A 27,533-nucleotide genomic window follows, 5' to 3' on the forward strand; every position below is an offset into this window, starting at 1 on the left:
CTCCCAGCTTTTCTGGAGAATGCATTCCAAAAACGATAAGCAAATTATCTGACATTATATCTAATTACAGAAGCTCCTAATTACACCTCCCCGCTCGGAGGCAGCGGAGCGAACGCTGCGCTTCCCAGAACAGCAATTCCTGCCGTGCACAGTAAATCAGCTTGTGCTTGCCACTGATTTGAAACTTTAACCTATAAATTAAATTAATAAGAGACAAAGGCTTCTTTTGTGCATTCGCAAGCCTGTAGGATTTTAGAAATAATAGGACTGGAAAGTGATTTATATTCCAAGATTAAAGGTCAGTTTGGCGCACACGACTTCGGAGCAAAACACGGCAGAGGCTTCAAATTAACTCGTTCCTGCACCCCTCAACCCTGGATTGTTCTTTTTCCAGGGCTTGCTGTGAGAACTGGAGTACTCAGAAGATGGAAAAAAACCTGGAGAAATATGTGGGATTCTTCCTGGTCTCTGGCAAGGAAGGAAATGTGCCTGGGAATGGGCTCGGGCCTTCTGAGCTGATCACTGGAGTGACACAACCTGGGAGCTGCACTTCCACTCCATGTGTGTCCAACATGGAGAGGCTAAAACCACAGGGAATTCCATGGAGATGGCAGAAATTAACTGGAAATTGGAGATATGCAAATAAAGGGAAGGGATCGGCTATTTTTTTAAAGTTCTGCCCACGGTGGGATTTTCTCCTGGCCAGGTCTTGTTTTATTCTGGGGGAATAAAAATTTATAGCTGAGCTTAAAACTTTTGGTGACAACAAAAAAAATTATCATGGAATGTTTTGGGCTGGAAGGGGCCTTAAACTCAACCAGTTCCAACCCCAACACCTTCCACTGTCCCAGGCTGTTCCCAGCTCCATCCAGCCTGGCCTTGGACACCTCCAGGGATGGGGCAGCCACAGCTTCTCTGGAATCTGTGCCAGGAATGTCACCCAGAGAACTGGGATTGGTCATTACATTTATTCCAAAAAGAAAGTCCCAAAAAAGAGACTGGAGGAGGAGGAAAAGGAGGGACGTGCACCCCAATCCACCCCTGGGAATGCAGCTCCTCCAGCAGAACTGAGGCAAGGCACCTGGAACGAGGGAAAGTCCCCTAGAAACACGGAGAAAGGTGGGAATGGCTGGGGAAAATGACCCTCCTCAAACTGCACCTGCTGAGGAGGAGACCAGGAAAGAGAGGATTTAATGTCCCTAAAGAGATTCTTTAATGTCCCTAAAGAGATTCTTTAATGTCCCTAAGTGCCAGGAAGGATGAGAGGAAATGACTCTACTCATGGCTATGGGAATTAGTTCTAATCTTTGGGAGAATCCAGAGCCGGATACATTGGGATGAGGGCTCTGGGCAAGGTCTGGAGGCCCCAGACTGGAGGGTGAGGACCAAGACACCTTTGTAGAAATCAAAGAGCTGCCAACAACACCCCAGGAGGCTCCTGGGCCTTTCTGTGCCCTAAAGCATGAGGAAAAGCAGACCTGGTAAAAAAGTAAAAAAGTGGGGAGATCCCAGATTCCCAGAGCACCTGTGGCTGCCCCTGGATCCCTGGAAGTGTCCAAGGCCAGGCTGGAGCACCCTGGGATAGTGGAAGGGGTTTGGAACTGAATGGGCTTTAAGGTCCCTTCCAACCCAAACCATTCCATGTTTCTCCTAAAGATTGGAAATTGCTCTTCTGCCACTTCCCCCTCTCATTTCTGTCTTCCAGAAAGCATCAAAATTTCTCATCTTCCTTCTCTTTGTGCGTTTCTTGAAACACCCCATTAACAGGCTCAGAAATCCATAATTTCAATAATTGCCAGAGCCTTGCCTGTGTTATCTTCCGAGCTGCCAAACCTCCTGGGCCCTGCACGTTCCAGGAGCTGTGCACTTTTCCCCACAGCCCTGGGAGGCTCAGGGAGGAGATGGGATCCAACATTCCTGGCCCTGGAGCAGCCCAGGGAGGAGAAGAGCCACGGGCAGGGGCAGAGCTGGGGCAGTGGCTCTTGTGAGGATTAATCTGATTAGGATTGGAACAGAACAAATGCGTGGAGGGGGGAGGAAAAGGGAATATTTCAGGGAAGCGAGGAGGGTCCTGGGTGGTCTGCAAACGAGTTGGGAACAGTGGGAGAGTGTGAGGAAGAGATGAAATCCAATAGGTGTACAGGAAGCTTTCACCAGGCTTAAAACAAATCCGTAAGAAAAACAGCAAAGAATCCAGGAAGAGGAATTGTGTTACTGCTGGAAAGGGGATTGGCATATTCCCAACGCAGAGTGACTGACAGCTCTGCTGCTGATCCCACACCCAAACCCTCCCCGGGGCAAAAATGCCCCTGAAACCTTCACTGGTTTATCCTGCTGTGCTCTGGAGCTGCTGGGAGTCGTGGGAAGCTGAGAAGCCACGGGGGACACCAGTGGCAGGTGCCACCCACCTGCTCAGGTGGCCGAGGGGGAAGCCCAGGAGGCGTTTTTGGGCAAATACAGATGCTTTTGGTGAAGAAAACCACAGAGAGAAAAGCAGATCTGAAGTGCAGCAAAGAAAGGAATGAAATCCTGCCCCAGTCCTGGTGCTCCACTGCCCGTGGATCCACCCACGTCTGGGTGGGATCATCACTGGAACTTAGAATTTACTTGGAATTATGGAATGGTTTGGGTTGGAAGGGACCTTAAAGCTCCTCCAGTGCCACCCCTGCCATGGCAGGGACACTTCCCACCATCCCAGGCTGCTCCAGCCTGGCCTTGGACACTTCCAGAGATCCAGCCACAGCTGCCCTGGGAAATCCATCCCAGCCAGGAATTCCTTCCCAACACCCATCCAACCCTCTGGCAGTGGGCAGCATTCCCTGTGTCCTGGCACTCCATTGTGCCAGGATTCTCCTTTGGGAAGTTTCTCCCCCAGGACCTGCCTGCATCCCATCTCCCCCAGCAGCCCTGGCTCCCTGAATCCACACCAGCCAGGGCTGTTTCCTGAGCCTGATCTGCAGCTCCACTTTTTATTTTGATTAATTCTCTGACCACACACTCCTCCCTCTTTCTCCTGAATTCCCTACCAGGGTCCTGGTCCCCCTGGACACAAAACTGATGCTGATTTTGGGGTGTTGGGACTCCATTTCCCACCCGCCTGACAGATTTGGTGCTCCAGGAACACGAGGCTGATCCTGCTCCCACCAAAGCTGCTTCCCAAATAAAATGAAATATCCCCCAGCCCACCCCTGCATAAATCTGCTTTAGTTCTGCCTCAGGCTGGCGTTATTAATCACCCTCCTCCTTCCTTGGAGGGCAAAAAAAATTCCTTTCCACTTTTTAAACCCGGCCTAACTGGGCATCACTGTCAGTATTTATCATTCTGTCTCCTAAAACTACAACTCCACCAGGATGGCTACACTCCTGGGAATTCACTGGTCGGAGAGCTCAGCCCTCATTTTGCACTTCCAAACCCTGGGAATCCAGGACTCCTTCCCAGAGGGGCTCAGCTGGAAGCGATATCCTGAATTTCTGCCAGCAAACCCGACCTGTGCAAACCCAGCACGGCAGATCCTCCAAGCCAAGCCCAAATCCCACTCCAAAAGCATTTTTCCCTTTTTTTTTTTTCTTTTTCCCAAGTGATGGGCACCTTCAGAACAGCAGAGCCAAGCCAGCTTTGGGAATAACAAACCCTTCCAGCAAACTGCAATCGGAGATGCCCTGAATCCATGTCAGAAACCTGGGATTCATCTGGAAAGCTCTCCGAGATCCAGCTCTTCTTGCAGAGCCCCATACAAAGTCCAGACACGGCCTCACAAGCTTTTGATGTCCTGCTGACATTTATCTGCCAGTATTCTTGCTCCAAGCACTCACCCCATGATGGATCTCATTATTTCCTTGATCCCAGGCCAGCTCAGCCCTTGGCCCTTCCTCCAGCCTCACGGAACTCCCCAAAACCCAGCAGAGAGCCCCAAATCCTCAGCTTCCAATCCCCCCCAAGCAGCCCTTGGAGACACGGGAATGAAGACAAGTGGTTTTTGCAGTTCTGCCTCTGGAAAGGTCAGTTCTCAAAATTTCTGATTGTTGGAATTCAGGGCTTCCCTCTGGCTGCCCTGGAAGGTCTGGGACCCTTCAGGGGTCAGGAACCCATGGACAGAGATCACAGCCAGTGTCTCTCTACAGAGCCCCCAGAGACACTGGCTGTGATCTCTGTCCATGGAAAAGAGTTTTCAATCTTACAGGATCAATTACCAGCTCTGAGGGTTTGATATCAGTAATAATTAAGTGTGGCACAGGTGCAAAAGTAAAATTTTAGGATTCTAGATGAGGGGTCCAAAGGGGACAAGATGGAGGAAATTGGGTGTGCCTTGTCCTTTTTCTCCTTCTTCATGCCCTCCATGTCTCACTGTGGTGTTGGCATTTTTCTGTTGGTTCAGGCTGGGGACACACTGTCCAACGTAGGTGACAGATATTGGCACGTTATTGTAAATGCAGCCCAGGGAGTTTCTGGTATTGAATGTTTGTCACATCCCACTGAGGGCAGAGCCCCACACGCTGCCCTGCAGGACAGAGCTGGGCAGGGCAGCAGAACATGTGAGAGATCAACAGAATAAACAACCTGGAAACCAGCACAGACCAATTATGGCTTCTGCTTTGGCAGCGGGGCAGAAAAACAGAGACTTTCTACAATTTTGGGATCATCAACACCTCAGATTCCGACACCTGACCAAATGGAAAAGAAAAAAAACCACCAAAAAACCAAACCAGCTGTGTTCTTCCTTTGGTACCAGTCACCTTGACTCAAAGAGCAGTTTGCTTTTGCCCCTGGAGATGGAAATAAACTGCATTTATTGATATATAAAGGCAGAACTTTGCTCCCTCCTTGCTCTCCTTAGCCAGAACTCATCAACAGCAGCTTTGGTTCCTACACGATGCTCCATGGATATTTTCTAATATAATTGTTCAGGGTAATAATATAACAATAATAAAATTATCAATGGTAATAATAATAATTATTACCAACAAAATGATCCCCAAAATTATTTACTGCATTTCGTTAAATATAGGAAGGAATCCTAAATTTTGTGAGGGCTCTGAGGCCCTGGCACAAGTCCAAGCACTGTAAACTTACGATGCTCCATAAATATTTTCTAATATAATTATTCACGATAATAATATAATAATAATAAAATTATCAATGGTAATAATAATAATTATTATCAACAAAAAGATCCCCAAAATTGTTTACTGCATTTCATTAAATTTAGGAAGGAATCCTAAATTTTGTGAGGGTGCTGAGGCCCTGGCCCAGGTCCAAGCACTGTAAACTTATGATGCTCCATAAATATTTTCTAATATAATTATTCACTGTAATAATATAATTATTAATTGTAATAATAATTATTATTTCCAACAAAAAGATCCCCAAAATTATTTACTGCATTTCGTTAAATATAGGAAGGAATCGTAATTTTTGTGAGGGTGCTGAGGCCCTGGCACAGGTTCAAGCACTGTAAACTTACGATGCTCCATAAATATTTTATAATTATTAACGCTAATATTATAATAATGATGATTAATGGTAATAATAATAATTATTACCAACAAAAAGATCCCCAAAATTATTTACTGCATTTCACTAAATATAGGAAGGAATCCTAAATTTTGTGAGGGCTCTGAGGCCCTGGCACAGGTCCAAGCACTGTAAACTTACGATGCTCCATAAATACTTTATAATATAATTATTCACGGTAATAATAGAATAATAATAAAATTATCAATGCTAATAATAATTATTATTTTAAATATTATTATTTTTAATTATTATTATTAACAAAAAGATCCCCAAAATTATTTACATGGTGACTTCCTTTAATAATTATTGTTTTCTCTTTAATTCAGCACCACTTCCCTCATCTGAATTTGCAACTTCAGACTTTTCAGCAGGAAATCTGAGCACCTGCTTTCCCCTGCTAGGAGCATTTTCCCTTCCAGCCATGCAAACTGTTGGAACCAAGCCCACCCTGAGCCATCCGGCCTCATAAAAGCAGCTCATTTTCTGATTCATCCCAACAGATTGCTAAATATTATTTACTTTTCGTTTCATAATGGCTCGGAAAAAGCTGGATGAAAAGCTTAACGAGCTCTAATCCGGGGGAGAGGAGGGAGGAGAGGGATGGAGAGGCGGTTCAGGAGCACTTGGAGCTGCCTTATCGCCCTTATCAGCGCAGCTATCAGTCAGCAAGGCTTCATTAGGCACAAAAGCCACTGTGCTTCACCCAGGGCTCCTCCAGGAGAAGCACTCCCACAGGAGCAGGGACAGCCTGTCCCCCTCAGGAGTGCCTGTGCAGGGTCCTGGGCACAGAGCGAAGTTTTACTCGACACTTTGGGAGCGAAAAGGGAGCTGGGATGAAGCAGAATTCAGTGGGATCCTCCAGACTTTGCTGCTTTGTGGTGACCGACCCATCCCCAGCTCCTGCAGGAAGCAAAGCCTGGATCTCACTCCCAAACCCTGACCAAGATTTCTTGGGGTTTAGTTGGGATTTCCCTTTATCCCTCTGCCTCAGGAAATCAATTCAGCTTGGAAAAGACCTGTAAGGACGTCGAGTCCGAGCGCTGCCAGCAGCACCACGGTCACCACCAGCCCACGCCCTCAAGTGCCACATCCACCCGGGTTTGGGTCACCTCCAGGGATGGGGACTGTCACTGCCTTGGGCAGCCCTTCCAATGCCTGTCCAACCTTCTAGGGAAGGAATTTTCCCAAATATCCCATCTAAACCTCCCTGGCTCTGAGGCTGTTCCCTCTCCTCCTGTCCCTTGTGGCTGTCCCCACCTGCCAGGGAGTTGTGCAGAGCCAAAAATTCCGCCCTGATCCCCGTTCTCTGCAGGCTGAGCCCCTTTCCCAGCTCCCTCATCCCCTCCCTAGATGTGCTCCAGCCCCTCCACGTCCCTCTTTTCCTCGGACAGGTCAGTGAGGTCCCCAGGGCTGTGTCCAGCAGCTCGGCGTGGGTTCGGTGCCCAGCAGGGCTCCTGCCCCAGCAGCTGCTCCCACAGCTGCTCCCACCAGTTGGTGGCTGGATTTTCCAAGAAATCTGTCTGGAATTAAGCAGCAGCAGCAGCAGCAGGGCAGTTTGGCAGCCAGGAGGAAAAATGCATCACTGGATTGCATCCCACCCTGGTGGGACAGGAGAGACGAGACCACGCAGGACCTGCCCATCCCAAAACCCCTCTGATTCTCTGAACTCCTCTGCCAAAAGCTCCACCAGCATCCAAAGGCTCTTTCTGGAGTCAGAAATGTCCCTGTCCTGCCTGTGCCAGGAGATGTGGGCAGAGGGAGCTGGGCAGGGCTCTGGGATTTTCCAGCCTGGCTCGTACCCGAGGGGATTTGCTCTGCTGTGCCCGTGCCAGGCAGGCTGCACTCCCAGAAAAAGCTTGGAACGAGGCAAGAGTGAGGCCCTGGGGAGGAGGAGGTGCTCCCCCATCCCCATCCCCATCCTGCCTCACACCTGGTGCCTCCTAAGAGGGGTTGGAAAGCTGCTCCAGCCCACCTGGGAGATGTCCAGAAATGGCCTGGAGTGGTTCAGAACCTGCCAAGGCAGATTTTTCCCAGGGTGGCTGTGGGATGGAGCTCTTGGGCTCTGGGAATGATCCCTCTGGGGCAGGGGGACACGCTCAGGTGGGATGGATGTCCCTGGCACTGTGGGATCCATGCCAGAGGCTCCAATGGAAGCAGAATTCCAGCTCCAGCCTGCAATCCTTGCTCGTGGATTCGTCAAGCCTGCTGTCCACAGCAGATAAATCTGAATAATCCTGATGCCAAGCAGACCCGAGACCCAGAGCAGCTTCTCCCTGCAGCAGCTGCACCAGGAACAGCTTCCACTGAGGGAAAACTGCCTTTCACTGGCATTTCTTGCAGGGCAAAGAGCCCTCTAACCCCCAAGGAGGGACAAACAAACCCATGGATGGCAGATTCCAGGACTTCTCCTGCCAGGTGCTGCCCAGGTGTGTCCATTTGGATGGGGTGGTGTGGACACATGAAGCTCCAGCACACCACAGGGACTGGGATCCCATCCCACAACCACTCCAGGTGCAAACCACGTGCTCACCTCGGAGCCCCTGGCCTGGAGAGGACAGAGATCCATGGAGGAGGAGGCGAAATTCCCTGTTTGTGGTGTCTTGCCAAGCTGGGATTAGAGCTTGGGGCTCCTGGCACCCACAGGCACCTTTAATCCCCCAAGCCTCACCCCGGGCAGGTTCCACGAGCCAAAGCTGTACCTGGTGCTGCAGCAAAGTCTTCTCCAGCTCCAGCAGAGCCTGAATTCTCCCCCACTCTTCCTGGAGCCCATCTCCTCCTGAGGGACCCAGGAGGGTGAGGCTGGTAGGAAAATCCCTCTCCTGTGCCAACCACGCCATTCTCCTCTCGAAACCACACAGAGAGGAGGAGCAGAGCCCCAGCCAGGCTGGGATGAAGACCCCACACCCCAGAAGGGAAGGAGGAAGGGAAAATGACCCATTTAAGCACAACACCACTGGACTATCCCATCCACCATTCCTGACAAAAGTGGAAATGTGCTTTTCCACGGGCAGAGCTGCAGGTCCTACTACAAATAAATAGTCCAGGCAGGGATGGAGGCCATGTGTTTCCATTAATTCTCTTGGCACAGGAGACCTTGTAGATCTTGGATGCAGCTCGTGCTGGAGCAGGAGAGCTGGGGTGGCCAACATACATCTCAGCACAACCCATCTGGCCCAAATCCAGCCCTGACCTGCTCCAATCCCCACTTTTATCATCCTAATTACGAGCAGATTCCCAGCTCCCTCCCTCCCTCCCAGAGGAACCTTCAGCTCCCCCTTTTCTCCCTCCCTCTGGCTGAAATCAGCAGGTGAATCCCAGCCTTTAGGTATTTTCATTCCATTCTTGCTGGTGGACAAAGTTTGGCCTCTTTCATTTTCCTTTTCTCGCAGCCTCTTTGGTGGGGATTAAAATAATTGATATTGATAAGGAGATCTGCCCCCTGCCCCTGGTCCCAATTACTTGCACAGGCTGGGGATCCTGCCTCATGGACGGGACAGGAATGGTCTCAATTATCCCTCTGGGCTCCAGGACTGGTGCTGGGATTGATTTGGCAGAGTTGGGATTATTGGGGCCGATTGTTGTGGGCTGGGGTCAGCGCTGGAGCCGGCCGGGACTGCATTTTCCCCAAGTGCTGCCAGGTGCCTGGAAAAGGGGAAAATTTCCTGCAGCCACTCCCATGTTCAGGATTAGAATGGCAGCACTGAAAGGGATTTTCATCCTGGGTTTTCCTGGGGGTGAAGTTGGATCCTTGGTGCCGTGCAAGAGCTGAGGAGCAGCAGCTTTTGGACGGGCCCAGCCCCACGCTGAGGGGGAAACCCCAGTGAAAGCAAATGAGAGTGATAAAAAAGGAGATTTAAAGCTGAGAAGGCCAACAAGAGCCTTTTGGACCTGCAAAACCTTATTTCATCAAGTAATGGAATTGTAAAGCTGGAAAAGCCCTTTAAGATCCTCAACAGCAGCGACACCAGCCACGTTCATCAGCACGTCCTCAAGGGCCACATCCACGTGGGTTTGGGTCACCTCCAGGGATGGGGACTCCAACACTGCCCTGGAGAGCCCCTCCAATGCCTGATCAGCTTTTTAGGGAAGGAATTTTCCCTAAATATCCAATCTAAGTCCCCCTGGCCCAGCCTGAGGCTGTTCCCTCTCCTCCTGTCCCCTGGGGATCCCCCCGGCTGTCCCCTCCTGGCAGGAGCTGTGCAGAGTCAGAAATTCCCCCAGATCCCCCTTTGCTCCAGGCTCAGCCCCTTCCCCAGCTCCTCCTCATCAGATTTGTATTCCCAAATATTTGGTGGCCACAGATCCCAGAGCAGAGACATTATAACTGGCAGTGGCTGAACCCAGGGAAGGGAATTTTCCTTCAGGACCATTCTCTTCACCAACCCAGAGCTTCTCACCCTGGGAACATCACTGGATGCAGCACTTTCCTTTTTACCACCATTTATATAAAACTCAAACGCAAAAATAGAGGCGAGGAGAGAAGGGGAGCAGAGCTTGCCTCTGTAAACAGAGAGGAGACGAACCCAGAGCCAGCAAAACCCCCAATTTATAATCAAAATGCAACATAATCACTGCAACAGATGTCAAAAAGATAAACCCAGGGAGTTCTGAGCTGCCAGGGATCTGCTCTGCACGTTGGAGAGTACAGGGATGCTCTGTTCCTCTCAAATGACCACTTCTTGGGGGATGTAAGCAGGAACAGCACCACCAAAAATCTCTTTTTTCTCTTCTCCTTTCCCTGCCCCGCAGCAGATTTACAAGTGGAAGTTCTCGGCAGAGCTCAGGTTTGCTCCTGGATCCATGACGGGGAGGGGAGGGAAGGAGAGAAATTGGTGTTTCAGGACTGTGGTTGGGAAAAACAGCATCACCCAGCTGGCACATGGACATGGCCTGGCTGCCAGAGGCTGGGATAAAGAGGGAAAACATGGAGAGCTGCCTGGCAGGAGAGGAAAGGTTGGGGGAAATTATTTTACAGAAGAAAAGCAGACCAGAGAAATGAGGTTTTGTGCGCACATCACTCACCTCGTAGTGATAATCCATGCACGTTAATTCTCTCCAGCAGCGATCTCCTCGGATTTTAATCAGCCCCTGGGGGGAAAAAAGGGCACAAATATTGTCACAATTATTTCATTTTACTCTGTTTTGTGTCTCAGGGTGCCAAGCTCGGTGGTTGAACTGCAGAGGTTGAATGAGACCCACGGCACATCCACAGCCTGGGTCCAGTTATGGTTCCCAAGGGAACACAATGGATCTGACTCATTCCACTGCCTGGTTACTGAAAACCTGACATAAATCCTTGTGGAATATGCCAAATTCCCCTTCCAGGGAGAAGCCTCGGCCACAGCTGAGCCTCTGCTCAGGTCTGAGCAGCACAGGGCTCCTGGCACAGCTTCCAGAATCCCTGGGAAGCAGCAAGAGGAAAAATCAGGCTCTGCCCCTGGGATAACAGAGAAAACCCAGCAAGATTCACAATTTTAACATCCAAACCCAACAGTTCCCTTCGGGCAAAGCCACCTCTGCTGGGAGCAGAGCCGTGGAGCTGGGCAGGGGGACACGGAGCAGGGACACAGAGATGCAATTAAAATAATTAGAGAAACAAAAGAGGAGCAGGGGAAGGAAGCTGCCAGCCCCAAACACAGCTGGCTGCACTGCTGACAGCTCTGCCCCACCTCAGGTTAGGGGCTGCACCAGCAGCTATCCCCTGCCCTGGGACAACGAGAGGGGAGATTTCCAAACCACTGGCTCCATTCCAGGGCTGGCAGCAATATTGGGATTGAATTTCTTTGCCTCAGAGATGAAGAGCAGAAAGGAATCAGTCGGCCAGAGCAGGAAAGACACCTGGGCAGGGATGGGCTGGAGCAGGAAGCCCAGCAATCAAGGCCGGCTTTGATGTCCGGGAGAGGTCCCTGATTAGGATCACAATATCCCAAATTGAGGAAAGCTTCACTAGTCAAAAGGTTGAAGCAGCTCTGTCATCTGCATACAATTAGGGGGTATTTGCCTACCTCTGACATTGCCCTGATTGTGCTGGTCCTGCCTTCCCCAGGAGAAAAACCCTGGGAGTTTCTGGGAGCATCCTGAGGCTTCCTGACATTGGCAGCAGGGAAGGGATCAGTGACCTTCCAGGGCTAAAATGTGAGCTCAGAGGAGGAGATTCCAGCATTTATGAATTCCATCTAAATTTCCCGGATTGGAACAGCTTGGAAGAGACCACAGTGGCTCCTCTGCTCCAACCTCCTCGCTCACACTAAAACAAATCTTCACTTGCAGCGTTAAATAAATTTCAACACGTTTGCAGCTCGGAAGAAATTCAAAATTCCAATTAAAAACTCTCCAAAACTGTCCAGACCTCAGCAATATCCAGGAATATCCAGTTCCCAGGGCTGTGTGTCTGTCTGACAGCTGAGAGCACAGGGCAGAGCAGAGTTTATCAACTCCTGCCTGGCAGAAGACGGATGCAAAGCGACATCACCCCGCGTTTCTGGGATGGCAAAGCAGTTTTATCTCCAGGGATTTACTCAGCACATCCCCTCCATCCCTCTGGAGCAGGGACAAGACACCCTGACTGTCAGCAGCCACTCCACCCTCCCCTCCCCAGCCTGTCCTGCCCTCCAAGCTTTTCTAAAATTACAGATCCGGCGATAGCATCTCCCGGGATGTGCTGCAGCCCCAGCCCTGGCAGGGCCAGGACACACGGAGGAAGCTCTGTGCAGGAATGCTGGAATATTAAAACAGGACAGTTATCTTGATGACCTTCCCTCCTCCTTTTCCCTGCTATCAAGCTCTGTTATCCAGCAGGGATAATTAAAACTGCAATTAAAACAAGGATGGGGAAAAGCAGCGCTCTGAAAATCCCGATTTTCCCTGCAATGACTCACTCGGGCAGTTCATCCTTTTTTGTTTACTAGAAAGCTTTCGAGCAGGGAAGTCTTCATATCAAAGATGTTTTGCAGCATAAAAAAACTCCCACTCTCATCATTAGGGGGATTTCAAGTCAGCTTTACCCTGAGCCGTCTTCGAGGCCACTTCACTCCCACACTGATACCTGAGTTTTCCCGTTTTCCCAAGGATTTGGACCAAAAAAATCTCGGTGCTCTGAGGCTTCAGCTCTGCTGAGGAGAGGCAGGAAAGGAGAAGGAGAATCCCAGAACCCTGGAGCTGCTGGGGCTGGCAAAGATCTCCGAGCAGCAGGCACGGCACATCCCGGGGACTGCCGGAAATCGGGAACTTTTCAGGAATACAAATTCAATCTGAGCTCAAGGCGAGCGACCAGGTGGCCGAGTGAACCAGCAGAGGCCCTTTCACCTCCGTGGCCCCGCTCTGAATCCAGGATTATTAAATTCCCACCGCTGGCTGCTCGGGGACACGGGGTCGGGCACCGGTGGCACTCCGGCTCCTCGGGATAATGAGAGCTCCTGCCTCGGGAAGGGGCACCTCGAGGTCCTTGTCACAGGAATTTACAGCAGGAGGAGCAGAAAATGTTGCCCCTGGATCGAATTAAGCTCCAGAATGAAATATGGGCTCGATTCCTTCCTGCCCTGCCAGGTTTGCTCCCTCCAGGGCACGAGCTCGGGGCACGATGGGGATGCAGCACCTGCTGGGACCTGGAAAACCCCAAACTCCAGCTCCGCTCATTAATTAAGGGGAATTAAATCCAGCAGCATTCCTCACAAAATAACATTTGGGATTTTTTTTTTTTTTTAAGATTTACTTTAATGCTGGATAATAAAATTCCTGGGTTTAAGCACTTGCCCCCACACACCAGCCCTGCTCTGGAATACAGAATAAAACGATCCCAAAGCAGAGGAAGCGTTCCCATATTTACAGAATGGCAGCAAACAGAATCCAGGGGGATCCAGGGGGGATCCAGCCCCCACCTGGAGGGAGGGAAGACCAAATCCTGCCCTTTCATCTCCCCGTGCTGGCTGTGCCCGGCTGTGCCCCTTCCAGGCTGCGCTGCTCGGGTGATTCAGAGGGAAAAAAAGCCAGAATAATTAAAATGTCACTCAAGCCCTAAGCCCATATGAGTCACTGTTCCAAAAAATATCTGAAAAATTCCTTCAGGAGTGGGGGATAATTATATTCCTCCCTATCTATTGATTTTTCTCTACAATGCAGATGTCAGATTTTCCACGGCTTTTTTTTTTTTTCCTTTTTCTCCTCTTTTTTTTTCTTTTTTTTCTTTTTTTTTTTTTTTCCCTGGAGTGAGTGTCAAGGAGGAACAAAGCACTTCTTTGAGACTTTTTCAGCCCAAAATTAATTCTGAAAAAAAATGGTACAGACAGGCCAATAGCACGGGAAGCTGAGCAAAAGCTTGGTGACTCAAGCTATGTCTGCAAAATTCCCTATTGATCCCGGCTCCAGAGGGAAGGGTGGGGAATGGGGCACCCACGTTACAAATTTAGTCAAATTAAAGACCTTCCTCTATCTTTGTTGTACAAAAGATGGGCAAAAACCCACCCCAAATTCCCAACTAAATTCTAGATTTTCATTTTGCTCCTGCTATAAATAAGGAAAGCTCTCAGGGAAAATCCCAGCTCGGTGCACTTCCCACCTCTGCTACCCACAGGAAAAGTGGTTTCACCATCTCTGTGAAGCCAAACCCTCACCAGGGTATTCTGAGATAAATTTAGACCCTGGTTTGTGGGAAAAGGAGCTTCCCAAGGTGAAATCTAAAAATAAAACCTTTTCAGGATTATAGGCCAGGGCTGGAAGAGGCTCCTGGAGAACCTAAATCCGAGGAACCCAACGAGACCAACTTCAGCTGTGTTGGAATCTGAGGTGTTGATGATCCCAAAATTGTAGAAAGTCTCTGTCTGTCAGCCCCACTACCAAAGAAGCCATCATTGGTCTGTGCTGGTTTCCAGGTTGTTTATTCTGTTTTTCTCTCACATGTTCTGCTGCCCTGCCCAGCTCTGTCCTGCAGGGCAGCGTGTGGGGCTCTGCCCTCAGTGGGATGTGACAAACATTCAATACCAGAAACTCCCTGGGCTGCATTTACAATAACGTGCCAATATCTATCACCTACGTTGGACAGTGTGTCCCCAGCCTGAACCAACAGAAAAATGCCAACACCACAGTGAGACATGGAGGGCATGAAGAAGGAGAAAAAGGACAAGGCACACCCAATTTCCTCCAGCTTGTCCCCTTTGGACCCCTCATCTAGAATCCTAAAATTTTACTTTTGCACCCGTGCCACACTTAATTATTACTGATATCAAACCCTCAGAGCTGGTAATTGATCCTGTAAGATTGAAAACTCTTTTCCATGGACAGAGATCACAGCCAGTGTCTCTGGGGGCTCTGTAGAGAGACACTGTCTGTGATCTCTGTCCATGGGTCCCAGGGCAGCCAGAGGGAAGCCCTGGATCCCCAGAAGCTGGCGGTACAAAACTCCCTCAGAGCCCCAGGACCCCAAACCTTCCCCATCTCCCTCCCTGCTGATGGATCCAGGTCCATGGAGGATGAGCAGGATCCCAGGATTTCTGCTCTGCAGGGAATGTCCCACAGGGAGCAGGTGACACAGGTACAGCTGTGACAGCAGCAAGCCACAGCTGAGAACCAGAGCTGCTCCCACCTGAATTCAGATTCCTGCTGCTCCTCCCACAGGAACAACAGGATGCTCCATGCCTGGAAGGCTTTGAGGCCAGGCTGGAAGGGGCTTGGAGCAATCTGGGATGGTGGGAGGTGTCCCTGCCCACCCCAAACCATGCCAGGATCCTGCTGTGATCCAGGTGAGCAAACCCCACCTGCCTGCTGGTCACAGAGGGGTCTGAGATGGCCCCAGGAGCTCAGGTGAAACCCTCAGGTGAAACCCTCAGGTGTGGCAGGCACATTTCTCTCCCTCACAGGATTTTTCATAGAGGTGCACAGAGAGAAATTAAAGAAAAAACAATTTCTATTTCTGCTCCTTGTTTTTCCCATGTGGAATGTGTTTGGAGAATTGTTTCCCTGGGGTGATGCTTGGTTGGATTCTGGTGAGGATTGTTTGAGCCTGGTGGCCAATCCAATCCAATCCAATCCAATCCAATCCAATCCAATCCAATCCAACCCAACCCAATCCAACCCACCTGGGGCTGGGCTCTCAGAGAGGGTCACGAGTTGTGTTAAGAGTCAGAGAAAGTAGTTTGTAGTTCTAGCATCTCCCTTTTTATATAGAATATTGATGTATTTTAGCATAGTTATAATAAAGAAATCATTCAGCCTTTTGAATTAAGTCAGACATCAGCATTTCTTCCCATTGGGTTCGTCTGCATTTACAACCCCCAGGAGCCCAGGTGAAACCCCCAGGAGCTCTGGGGAAACCTCCAGGAGCTCCCGTGGAACTCTCAGGAGCTCCTGTGGAACCCCCCAGGAGTTGTGGTGGACCTCCAGGAGCTCTGGTGAAATCCCCAGGAGCTGTGGTGGACCTCCAGGAGCTCCTGTGGAATCCCCAGGAGCTGTGGTGGACCTCCAGGAGCTCCTGTGGAACCCCCAGGAGCTGTGGTGGACCTCCAGGAACTGTGGTGGACCTCCAGGAGCTCAGGTGAAACCCCCAGGAGCTGTGGTGGACCTCCAGGAGCTCCCGTGACCCTGCACAAAGCCAACCCAGAGCCACCACGACCACAGAGCCCCGCAGGGGCGCAAACCCTGCAGGAGAACTCCCTGAGGTTGCCTTTGCTTCCCTTGGACTCGCTGCTGCTCCCCTGCCTCAGCCGCCCCAAAAAGCCCCTCCGAGAAGCCCCCGGCACATCTGGGGGCTCTGCAGGAGCAGGGGGTGGAAGGGAGCCTGCAGAACCCTTGGCACTGGCGGCTCCTGCCTCTTGCAGCCACCGGGAACAACAAGGGCCGCTGCCAAGGGCCATAACCAGAGCCACGGAGAGAGATCAGAGGCACAAAGGAGGTTGCTAAGGAGTCAAGTGTGGGATCCCTGCAGAGAGGAGGAGGCTGCAGCTGGGACGGCAAAGGTCAGAACATCGCAGACATCATTTTCCAAAAATTCCCATGAAGGGCCGGCGCGGGAGCCGGGAGCTGGCCCCGCCGTGCTCGCCGAGGAATAATGAGGAAGAGGCAGCGAAGAAAGCTCCCTTTCTTCCCTCCTACCCACGCTAATGCAATAAAACAAATTAGAATAATTAGTCTCCATCCATTTCAGGGCCATGATGCCCAGGATGGGGGCACGCCTGTCACTGAGCTGACATCTACATCCGCCGGGTTCTGCTGCTGCTCCCCGGCGTCGCCCCCATTCCAACTTTGATTTGCTTCCATCTTCCTGCAGGCATCCAGATTTCTGTTTGCTTCAAAGTCTTCCTTATTTTTTTTTGCCAGAAAGTTCATCTCCCTTCTTAGCTAATCTCAGCCCCACCCTTTCCAGTAACCTTTCAAATGCCACCCACGTCCTGACACTTTTAACAGCCTCCAAGAGAAAACAAAACAAGGAGCACCAAGAGTTTTTGCACGAACCTCGAGGTTCTGAAAGGATTTGCTGCAGTGGGTTAAAAGAAATATTTTTTAACGGCAAAGAAAATTCAGAACTGTTTAAAAACATATTAAATATCAAGTGATGTATAAATGATCTGGAAGGAATTGATCCTATTTTTTTGTGTGTGTGTGAAGACATCTCGGAGAAAGAGGGACAAATCCACAGGAAAAAATAGTGATAATTTAAGGGGGAAATAATTTATTATTATAATTCTTTCTGGACTATTTTTTTTTCCCCAAAACTGTCACTTTAAATGATCCTTTCTCCTCCTGCAAAGGGGGAAAATATCTCTTGTGTAGATTAGAGACAGCAAAAGATCGAAATTATTTTCTACGCCTCTGCCTGCCAAAAGCTGCTCCCAGCTCCTCTGTTCTGCAGCCACTTCTGAGGATGTTCCTGATCAGCTCAGGGGGCTGAGCCTGGATTTGGGAAGGGGGGACCACTCTGACAGAAAGGGAAATCTGGGAAGTGGGAAAAAAAATAGAAATTTTGTTTACAGGAAGCAAAGCAAGGGGAGGCACGGCCAAGTTACAAATCCCAAGTGGAAAAGATGCACTTGGGTTTCCCAAAAATTCCTTAAATTCCCCAAAACTCCCCCTAAATTCCTCCTCAGCACCTCGTGCATGATGTGAGGAGGAGCAGAGGGAGCAGCTCCTGGGAAGGGCTCTCCAAGCTGGGAGGATAAAAGGGAAGAAATCCCTTCCTGAGGGACCCATCCAAATCCTGCAACGCTTCAAAGGGCACCACACGGAGAAGGTGTGGAGGGCACTGCACACAGGGCAGATTGCTACAGAAAAAGACATTTCTCTTAAAAAGAATAAAATTATCAGAACACAGCTAGTAAAGGATCTCGTTCCTGGGACAAACCCAAAGTTTGGGATTGGCCTCGCGGCCCCAGGACCCATCTGGACACAGACCCCAGAGTCCTCCCAGCCCCAACACCTGCAGCGGCCAGGCAGAGATTGGCAGCTTTAAATCTGAATTTCCTTGCTTTGGGCACTTCTAAATTAAAGTGGTAATGTGCTTTAAATCCCGTTTCCCTGGTTTTTCACTCCGCTCTTCAATCCTTTCCTGCAGAAACTAATCAAGATGTCTCAGACTCACCCTCACTGCTCCACCACCTTCCCTGCTAACTCATTCCATATGGCTGGGATGCTCTGCAAGGCTCAGCTCCACCTTCATCTCCTGTTTATTCCCACTTTTCCAGCCTGCTGGTGCACCCCCGGTGCTCAAAGCTCCCCCATCTCTTATTAATTAGATAATTATCCCTGTTCCTGTGGCTGCCCCACCCCTGGGAGGGTCCAAGGCCAGGTTGGATCACCTGTGACAGTGGAAGGGCTGGAACCGGATGAGTTTTAAGATCCTTTTCCAAGCCAAACCATTCCAGGGTGATATTCCTTGTGCAGATCATCATCAAGTGGGCACAAGTGAGCCAGGGGTGCTTTGGATAATGGGCACATCCCAGCAGGGCTGAGAGATCCAGGGAAGTGCTGATGGACACTGACCAAGCACCCAGGATCCAGCCCGAGCTCCCACCCCAGGGTCAGCCAGGGAATGCTGCTCCTGCAACCAGAACAGCCCAGAGACATCAGGAGAAGCCCCCCAGCACTGCCCCTCGCCCACTGCAGGGCTGGAGGATGAACCTGCTGCCCCAGGGCTCTTCCCAAACCTCCCGAGATCCCATTCCCGTCTTCCCATCCCTTTCCCTGTGCTCCTGCAGCTTCCAGGTGTGCTCAGCGCTGCTGCAGTTGTAGGCAGGTGCTGCTGACAACCAAATTCTCACATTTCTGAGCTCCCACAACGCCCCTCAGCCCCTGCACGGATGAAGAAACAGAAATTCTCTTTTGTGGTTTACTTGAACAATCCCTGAGGACTTTCAGGGCACAAGGAGCTGCTCCAGGCTTTCCTCAGGATGCTGTTGGCAATTCATCAGCTCCAATCCAGCCCTGGGCAGGAATTTGGGCTCTCACCTGCAGCAGGGAATTCCCCAGAATGTATGGGCTCCGTGAAGTTGTCATCTACTCTCAGGCCTTGCAGGAAAAACCCAGGACTAACATTTGCTGAATGGGGTTTTAGCCACAAGTTGTGTTTTTGATGGAGAGCTCCTGAGCAAGGCTGCTGCCCAAAAAAACCCCGAAAATGCAGCAGAAACTGTTCCACCTGGGAGGGAAAGCCTCACCTTGGAAGCACAGGATGGGGATTCAATCAGAAGCTGCCCAAAAAGCTCCAGGCAGAGCTGGCACCAGTGGGAATCCACAAAATTCAGGGAGATGCTGGCCCAGGGAAGAACAGCTCCAACCAATCCCTTTTTTGGGAATCAGGGGTTATTAAATTCTGCACTTTGGCAAAAGGGCTCCCTCAGGACCCCCAGCCTGCAGCAAGGGGCTGGGAGAAGGGGCTGACACCACCCAAACCCACCCAGCACCGGGGGAATGGAGCAGCTGGAAAAGCAGCTCTGGCTGCTGCATGGAGAATTTGTGTTTGCTGGAGAGAGGGGCAAGGCTTGGAGAGCACAGCAGAGACCCCAGGAAGCTGCAGGTGACAAAACACCTCAGTGCCACCAAGCCAAGGACCCTGCTGGCAGTGGGGCTGCTCCTCTTGGGAAGTCCCTGTGGTTTGGATGACACAAAATCACAGAATTATCCGGACTGGAAGAGACCTCCAGGACCACCCACGTCCCCAAGTGCCACATCCAATGTCTCAAACACTTCCATGGTGACTTAACCACCTCCCTGGAAAATTCATTCCAATGCTGACCATTCCTTTAGATAAGAAAGAAATAATTCTAATATTTAATCTGACCCTCCTGGTGCAAGTTGAGGCTGTGGCCTCTCATCCCTTTGCCTGAGAGTGGCAGCAGTCTCAGCACACACCTCTCTGCCTCCCACCTCGTGCCTCTGATGGCATCACAAACCCACACTTTGCATCTTCCAAGCCTCAGGAAATCCGAGTGACAGAGAGTCACAAACAAAATGATGAAGCCATCAAACCAGCGAGCTCTTCAGAGGGAAAGCAGCCCTGCAAATGTGTGTTTGCATCACTCGCTGCTGGCTCACACAAAGAGCCCCTATTCTGTGGCACGTTCCTGGGAAGCACCCCTCTTTACATCCTGCTCTAATGGGTGATTAGGAACATCAAACATATAGATTGAATCACGTAATTATGCCTTTTAAAAAGGCAGCAATATTTGAGCTCAGCCCAGCACTCGCTGCCAATCAAACCCCGGCAGCAGCGCCTGCCTGAGCTCCTCGCCTCCCACCACAGCTGGGATTATCCCAGTGCTCCCTAGACAAGCCCAGCCAGCTCCTGTGCACAGCACACCAAGGTCTGGACGTGATTTTTTTTTGGGGGGGAGGAGGTTTAGCCTGGAGACAGCAAAACTGCCTAATCATGAAATGGTTTGTGCTGGAAGAGACCTTAAAGATCGTCCCGATCCAACCTTTCCTCCAACATCCTCCTCCAAATCCAGACCAGCTTTGCTCAGTGCAAAGTCCCAGCGTGTCAGAGCTCCACGTGGAGGAAGATCCCAAATATCAGACACTGAGTGAAGGGGAAAGGGGCTGACAACGGAAATCTGATCTCTGTCCATGGAAAAGAGTTTTCAATCTTACAGGATGAATTACCAGCTCTGAGTGTTTGATATCAGTAATAATTAAGTGTGGCACAGGTGCAAAAGTAAAATTTTAGGATTCTAGACGAGGGGTCCCAAGGGGACAAGCTGGAGGAAATTGGGTGTGTCTTGTCCTTTTTCTCCTTCTTCATGCCCTCCATGTCTCACTGTGGTGTTGGCATTTTTCTGTTGGTTCAGGCTGGGGACACACTGTCCAACGTAGGTGACAGATATTGGCACGTTCTTGTAAATCCAGCCCAGGGAGTTTCTGGTATTTAATGTTTGTCACATCCCACTGAGGGCAGAGCCCCACACGCTGCCCTGCAGGACAGAGCTGGGCAGGGCAGCAGAACATGTGAGAGATAAACAGAATAAACAACCTGGAAACCAGCACAGACCAATTATGGCTTCTGCTTTGGCAGGGGGCTGACAGACAGAGACTTTCCACAATTTTGGGATCATCAATACCTCAGATTCTGACAAATTCCCACTCACCGCTCCCAGCATGATCCTGAAAATCAGCCAGCGGAAGCTCCAGATGACAATTCTGGAAGGAGGAGAGCCCTGGGGCAGGCGGGACAGGGTCCAGAGGGGGCACAGGAATATTCCCAGGAATCCTGTCTCCAGGAGCTGTGATTCCCATCCTGCAGGGCCAACGAGAAATGAAGAAGGAAATAATTATGGTGAGAGTGCTGGAAGTTATCCTGGAATTAAATTTAAATGGAAGGATTAAAATAAATAAACCACCTTGAATGCTTTTTAAGGTTAATTTGGGGGAAATCGGGCACCAGCGTCCCTAAAACACATCCCACACGGGGGGGATTCAGGGGTTTGAAGCTTTGGGGTTGTGTTGTTCTTCTCCAAGCACAAGCTGCATTAAAGGGGGAATTTTATAAAAATTAATAATTTCTATGAAACAGATAAAATGAGATTAAGGTGCCCTGGGAAGTGGCATGGGACAACCAAGCAGTGCCACTGATTCCTGCAGTCATGGATGGATCCAGTGCCATGGGCTGGGCTGGATTTTTGCCAAAATGGGGCAGTTTCAGCTTCAAAAAACAGTGATTAAGATCCCATTAGGTCTTTTCATCAACATTCAGTGCGATGAGAAGCTCGTAATTTTAATCACAAAAAAAAATATCAAAATGGGACCAGAATTGTCATCGGACCACTGGATTTTACACATCCCTGGATTTAACCAAATTACCCTGGACTGAGCTCAAAGCAGAGCCTTGGGATCCCACCATGAACCATTCCCTGGATCCTCTGGAGCAGACAGACTCCACCTGATCCATGCAAATCTGTATTTTGCATTTTCTCCTCCATCCCAGCCTATAAATATTGGAATGATTATTCCGAGAGAGGCAGAACACGCAGCTCTGTTTTGACAGGTGAAGTCCAACCCTCACCACGCCTGGAAGCACCAATTTATCCCTGCCAAAACTGAATTGCTGCAGCTTTGTGCCACCTTCAATTATTCTGATTCTCAAATATTTCTGTGTGGTAGAATTGTACTCCGTAACCATTAAAAAAAAACAAAACAAAACAAAAAAAAGACATTAAGTGGCACATTGGTGAGGAGAATTCCTGAAAATTCCTTGGTGGAGCTGTTAAGACACTGATATTCTCAGCTGTGGCAATTAAACCAGGCAGTGTCCATGGCTCCAGTTCATTCCCAAGGTTTCTCCAGGCACTTCACCAGTTTGATCCATAAAAATTCCCTTCACCCATCCTAAAGAAGCAGGAAAACCCATTCCAAACCCATCCATCCCTTCTAGCTTCAGCCTGAGCCCCCCAATCCCCCCACCCCAAAATTTTTCCAGCCCCTGATTTGATGTTGTCACACAGGCAAAACCACTTTGAATTTGCTTGAAAATATTTTCAGTAACGCTCGTGAAACCTCCTTTTCTTTTAATCTTAATGTGCGAAAAACCCTTAAATCAAAACGGAATTTTTAAAACTCCCGATTTTTACGCATCAAAGGCGCTCAAAACTCTCCCTCCTCCCCCCACACAGCCTGTGCCTCCCAGCACAGCTCCCCCAGATGCCCAAATTAATGTTCCTGGAAGGAGAAGTAAGGAATATTGTCCCAAAAGCAGCTGCAGCAGGAAAGCAGCGGCTCATCCCAAAAGTGAAAGGTTAATTGTGCCTGAACCCGGCTCCGGGGCTGACTGGCACCAAAAGGGTCGTAGATCTCCCTCATTCCTGCCGGGCACAAGAATCCCACTGTTATCCCTGTTTTCATATGGTAATGGGGATGGGTGTCGGGGTGGCATCCAAACTCCTGCCTTTCCCTGGAGAGCAGCGCTGCCCTCCCCAGCCGGGCACACCCCAGCAGCTCTCCCTGCTGCATTCCCAACGCCAGCTGCCAGGAAGGGGCACAGGAGGATCCTGCAGCACAATTCCCGCACATCCCACGGCTCCAGGAGGATGCTCCCAGCAGCAAGCCAAGCCAAGCCTTCCTGGCATGGCCTGGAGCACGAGTTCAGCCCTGCACCTGTGCTTTTATCCCAAATGGATGGGCTGGGATCCTGGCACCAGCTGGCACAGCCGTGCCGGGAGCAGCGCGGAGTAAACAGCGCTGCCAGCTGCAGGGACACGGCCCCGGCTGCTCTGCAGCTAAGCCAGGCCCAAGCTGGGTTTAACTGCAAGTGCAGCCAAAGACAAGCTCTGCTCACAGGCTGGGACAGGAGTTTGGGCCCCAAAACTCGCCCGGTTTGGGGTTAAATCCTGCCCGGCTCTGGCTGCTCCCTGGTGAGGGCACTGGGGCTGTGCTCCTGCCTCAGGGTCCTGCTGAGGGGCAGGGAAGCTGGGAGAGGCTCTGACAGATCCACAACCCCCTTTCTGAGTCTCCATATGTTCACAATCCCCTTCCTGATGGAGCTCCACAGCTGCCCATGTGGGATCAGTTTTCTGGGATCCATCACCCACTTGCTCCATGCATCTATCCCTCATCCATCCATCATCCATCTATCCATTCCTCATCCATCCATCCATCCATCCATCATCCATGCCTCCCTCATCCATCCATCCATCCATCCATCCATCCATCCATCCATCCATCATCCATCCATCCATCCATCCATCCATCCATCCATCCATCCATCATCCATCCATCATCCATCCCTCATCCATCCATCCATCCTCGCCCTGGACCTCTCCTGGCCTCGCCCTTCTCCATCCAGCACGGATTCATCCTGACCATGATCTGTCATTCCTAGAAAAACATTAAGCTTGGAGAAGACCTCCAAGACCCCGAGCCCACTCCTCTTTCAGGCTTCATCTCGTGCAAACAGAGGGCTGCTGGATGCTGCTCCATGGCCACTGGAAGCTGGGGGTGGTGGGATCATCCCAGATGCTCCGTGCTGTGGTTTCTATAAGAATTCCAGCTCGGTCAGGACGATTTGAGGAGATGAACACGTTGAACACCACAATGAATCCACAGCTCAGCAGACGAGGGGGGAGCTGGGCTCCAGCTCACCCTCGCTGGGTTGTAAGATGATGCCAGGCCCAAGGTTACCAAATCCATCAGCAGAACCTCCCGTTCCTCCCCGTGACTCACACACAGTTGTTCACATCTGCCCTAAAAGCCAAAATCCTTCAGATTCTGAGACAGCTCCGAGGCTGGAGCCACGTCCCTGCTGAGGTTGGAGCGTTGTCACCTCTGAACACCGCTCAGGGGTTCACAGAGCCCAAACACACCGTGACACCTGGAGGGGTCAGCCAGGTCCCCCACCTGGCAGGGGAGCCCTGAGGAGCAGCTGGTTCCTCATGGACCCTCCCAGCTCAGGAAGATTTCTCCAGGATTTCTCCAGGGTTCCTCATGGACCCTCCCAGCTCATGACCTCCAGGATTTCTCCAGGATTCCTCACTGACCTCCCAGCTCTTGAACTCCACTATTTCTCCAGGGTTCCTTATGGACCCTCCAAGCTCAGGAGGATTTCTCCAGGATTTCTCCAGGGCTCCTCCCAGCTCATGACCTCCAGGATTTCTCCAGGATTCCTCACTGACTCTCCCAGTTCAGGAGGATTTCTTCAGGGTTCGTCACTGCCCTCCCAGCTCATGAATTCCAGGATTTCTCCAGGGTTCCTCACTGCCCTCCCAGCTCAGTAACTCCAGGATTTATCTCCTGGTTTTCACCCTCCTCTTGCTGCTATCCCACAGGAGTGGTGAGGAAGGTGATGAAGTTGATGAAGGTGATGAAGGTGATGAAGGTGAGGAAGGTGATGAAGATGATGATTTAAGGTCCCTCCCAACCGGAGCCATTCCAGGACTCTACAGTGAGACGCGTCTGCTGCTGCGGCAGTGCCAGGAGGTGAACACTGCCCCATCCTCCTCGTGCACCGAACACCCTGGGAAGCACATCCCAAACCCTCCTCCAAGTGCAGCAATTCCCACCCCTGACATTTTGTAGGGCAGCAAAAGCCACAGACAGGAGGGAGACATCTCCATGACCTGGGGGCACTTAGAGAAGAAACTGGGAAAGAATCACGGAATGGTTTGGGTTGGAAGGGATCTTAAAGCCCATCCAGTGCCATCCTCCACTGTGCCAGGCTGCTCCAAGCCCTGTCCAACCTGGCCTTGGACATTCCCAGGGATGGAGCAGCCGCATCTGGGACAGCCCCACTTTGGGGCTGGGGGATGGGAAGGCAGATATCGGGCACTGGGAGCTTCAGGAGCATCCACATGGAAGCCATGGAGCATCCCAAACCCAATGAACAATCTGGGAATGAAGGGAGCAACAACCTCCAGTAACATTCCCCAATCCTGGAGTTTCGGGGGTGAAACCCATCCCACAAACAGCAGCAATCCCCGTCAGGGCTCTCTCCGAGAGACAATTCCCATCCTCCAAGCCCCAACCAACACATCCTTATTCCCGGGGCTCCATCCCGGGGCTCACTGATACTGCTGGGAACGAAAGGGTCACGTTGTTGACCCACCTGCTCCTGTTTTCCTCACTTGGATCTCGTCAAATTTCAGCAGCTGCAGGGCAGCACAAAGCCCCCCATTGTTATCTCTGGCACAGCCGGAGAGGGAGCCACGGGTTGGGTTTTTTTTGGGGGGAAAAAATAAAAAAAAAAGGGAATAAAATCAACTGTGCCCACCCCACACGCGCTCCGAGGGTTCGGGACGCGCTCGGAACTTGGCACGGCAAAATCCAGGATTTGGGATTTTCCAGAGGTCTCCGCTGGGGCAGGGGGGGAGGAGGAGCAGGAGGATGTGCTGGAGGGGAGGAGGGAAGGGAAGAAGCAAACCCCAAACCTAAATACACTTTCCCCTCTTCCTTTTAGGGTTTTCAAGTGTTTTGCCTCTCCCGAAAGCTCAAGCCCCTCATGCAATGGAGGGTTTGTATTCGTAGCTCGACGTCAAGTGATGTCTGATTTTCAACTTTTTTATTTACCATAAATAAATTCACCAGCCCAAGTTAGCACAGCCTGGCCGTGGCTGCAGAGGAGGCAGCACAGTCCTTTCCCCCAATCTCCTCATCCCAAACCATTCTGTTGGACAAGCAGGGAGAAAGCAGTGAGGGAGGAAAAGGCTGAGAGCCTTCTGAAGAGAAAAAACTAGGTTCAAAAAGAATGAATTTTCTTATTTTCTGTTTTTCTGACTCAAAAATATAATGAGGCCAAAATGAACCCTCATACCTGGCTATGCTAGAAAGTGCTCCCGTAAATAATTCTCATTAATTCCCCGTCCTAAAACACGGGACAAGGTGAAAGCAGCCAATTGTTTCTCTTTGTGCAGAAACACCCACGCATCAAATTCACCCAGAGCACGTCTGCACGGCACAGACAAATGCTGCTCCAACAGATCCAGATTTTCCAGCTCCCAGCGCAGCTGTCTCCCTATGGATATTGTGTGTCAGACAGCCCAGCAGCCAAGGGGAGGGAGATATCCCATCCAGGCTGCCTTTCCCTGGAATCAGACCTGCTCCTAGCCCACCTCCCTGAAACCCAGCCTGCTTTGGTTTCAGCTCGAGCCTTGAAGCACCTGTTGGAAATATCTGAGCTGTGCTGCAGAACCAGGGGTTTATCCCTGCTCACCCCTGGTTTGGGGGTGATTTCATCCCAAATGACACTTTGGGATTGAGCCTCTCCAGGCTGGCAGCACCCACAGCTTCCAGCTGCCAGCCCCGGGAGCCAAACCAGCTGGGAATCCTGGAGCTTTTTGGGACAGAGCTCCCTGTGCTGTGCCCAGGGACGGGCACCAGAGCGGGGATGGCCCCGGAGCCTCGGGCACAGCCAGGGCACATCGGGGCCAAAGGATGCCTCAGGTTTGGATTTTATATTTTCACCTTCTCTGCTGCTTCAGGCTGTCATTCTGAGAGTTATGTTATGATGCCTCAGGTTTGGCATTTATATTTTCACATTTTCTGCTGCTTTAGTGTGTGGGGCTGGGTTTCACATCAGGGCATGGTGAGCTCTGTGCACAGAGCAGGGAGACAAAACAATTCCTGCTCCAGCTGGGCACCAAGGACAAATGATCCAAACCTCAGCCCAGGAGCACAAACAGCGTGGGCTGGAGAGAGAAAAACAAGCAGGGTGGGAATTCATAACCTGCAGCTGGGATGGGACAATGAACTCCAAGGTGCCAATGGAGCAGAACCGATCAAAGGGAGAGACCTTGAGTCCATTTTGGGACCATTTTGGGTCATTTGGGTGCAGCCCTGGCTGGGCTCTGGTGCTGCCCAAGGTGGATCCATGGAGGAGATCCTTGAATAAATCCCTGTTTATTCTGTAACTGCCCAGCCTCTGCTCTGGCTCAGCCTTCCCAAGGCACCAATTCCACGGAAACCCCAATCCCAGAGCTGGATGTGCTGCAGCTCACGTTGAAAGGGTGGATTCTAAAACACCAAATCTTGACTTTAAAGTGTTCTCCTCCTCTCCCTGGCCACTGGTTGGAGCTGGGCAGGGAGGTTTTGGTGGGATGCTGGGAAAAGGGCACTG

The 27,533-nt window shown here is 50.8% G+C and overlaps 1 protein-coding gene across 3 annotated transcripts in view; it reads right to left on the reverse strand.

Moving 5' to 3' along the window:
* The window catches only part of LMF1 (lipase maturation factor 1), a 126,415-nt gene that overhangs the window by 79,662 nt on the left and 19,220 nt on the right, over window positions 1–27,533 (reverse strand). For all 3 annotated transcript variants that reach the window (XM_085592076.1, XM_085592075.1, XM_085592077.1), the window contains exons 2-3: window positions 21,082–21,230; window positions 10,538–10,603 (exon numbers count right to left, since the gene is read on the reverse strand). In XM_085592076.1, coding sequence (XP_085448202.1) covers window positions 10,538–10,603; window positions 21,082–21,093 — 78 coding nt within the window. In that variant the 5' untranslated portion in view covers window positions 21,094–21,230. The remainder of the gene's footprint in view (window positions 1–10,537; window positions 10,604–21,081; window positions 21,231–27,533) is intronic.

The sequence above is a fragment of the Lonchura striata genome, chromosome 14 (genome assembly GCF_050655825.1).
Source record: "Lonchura striata isolate lonStrDom1 chromosome 14, ASM5065582v1, whole genome shotgun sequence".
Classification (NCBI taxonomy): domain Eukaryota; kingdom Metazoa; phylum Chordata; class Aves; order Passeriformes; family Estrildidae; genus Lonchura; species Lonchura striata.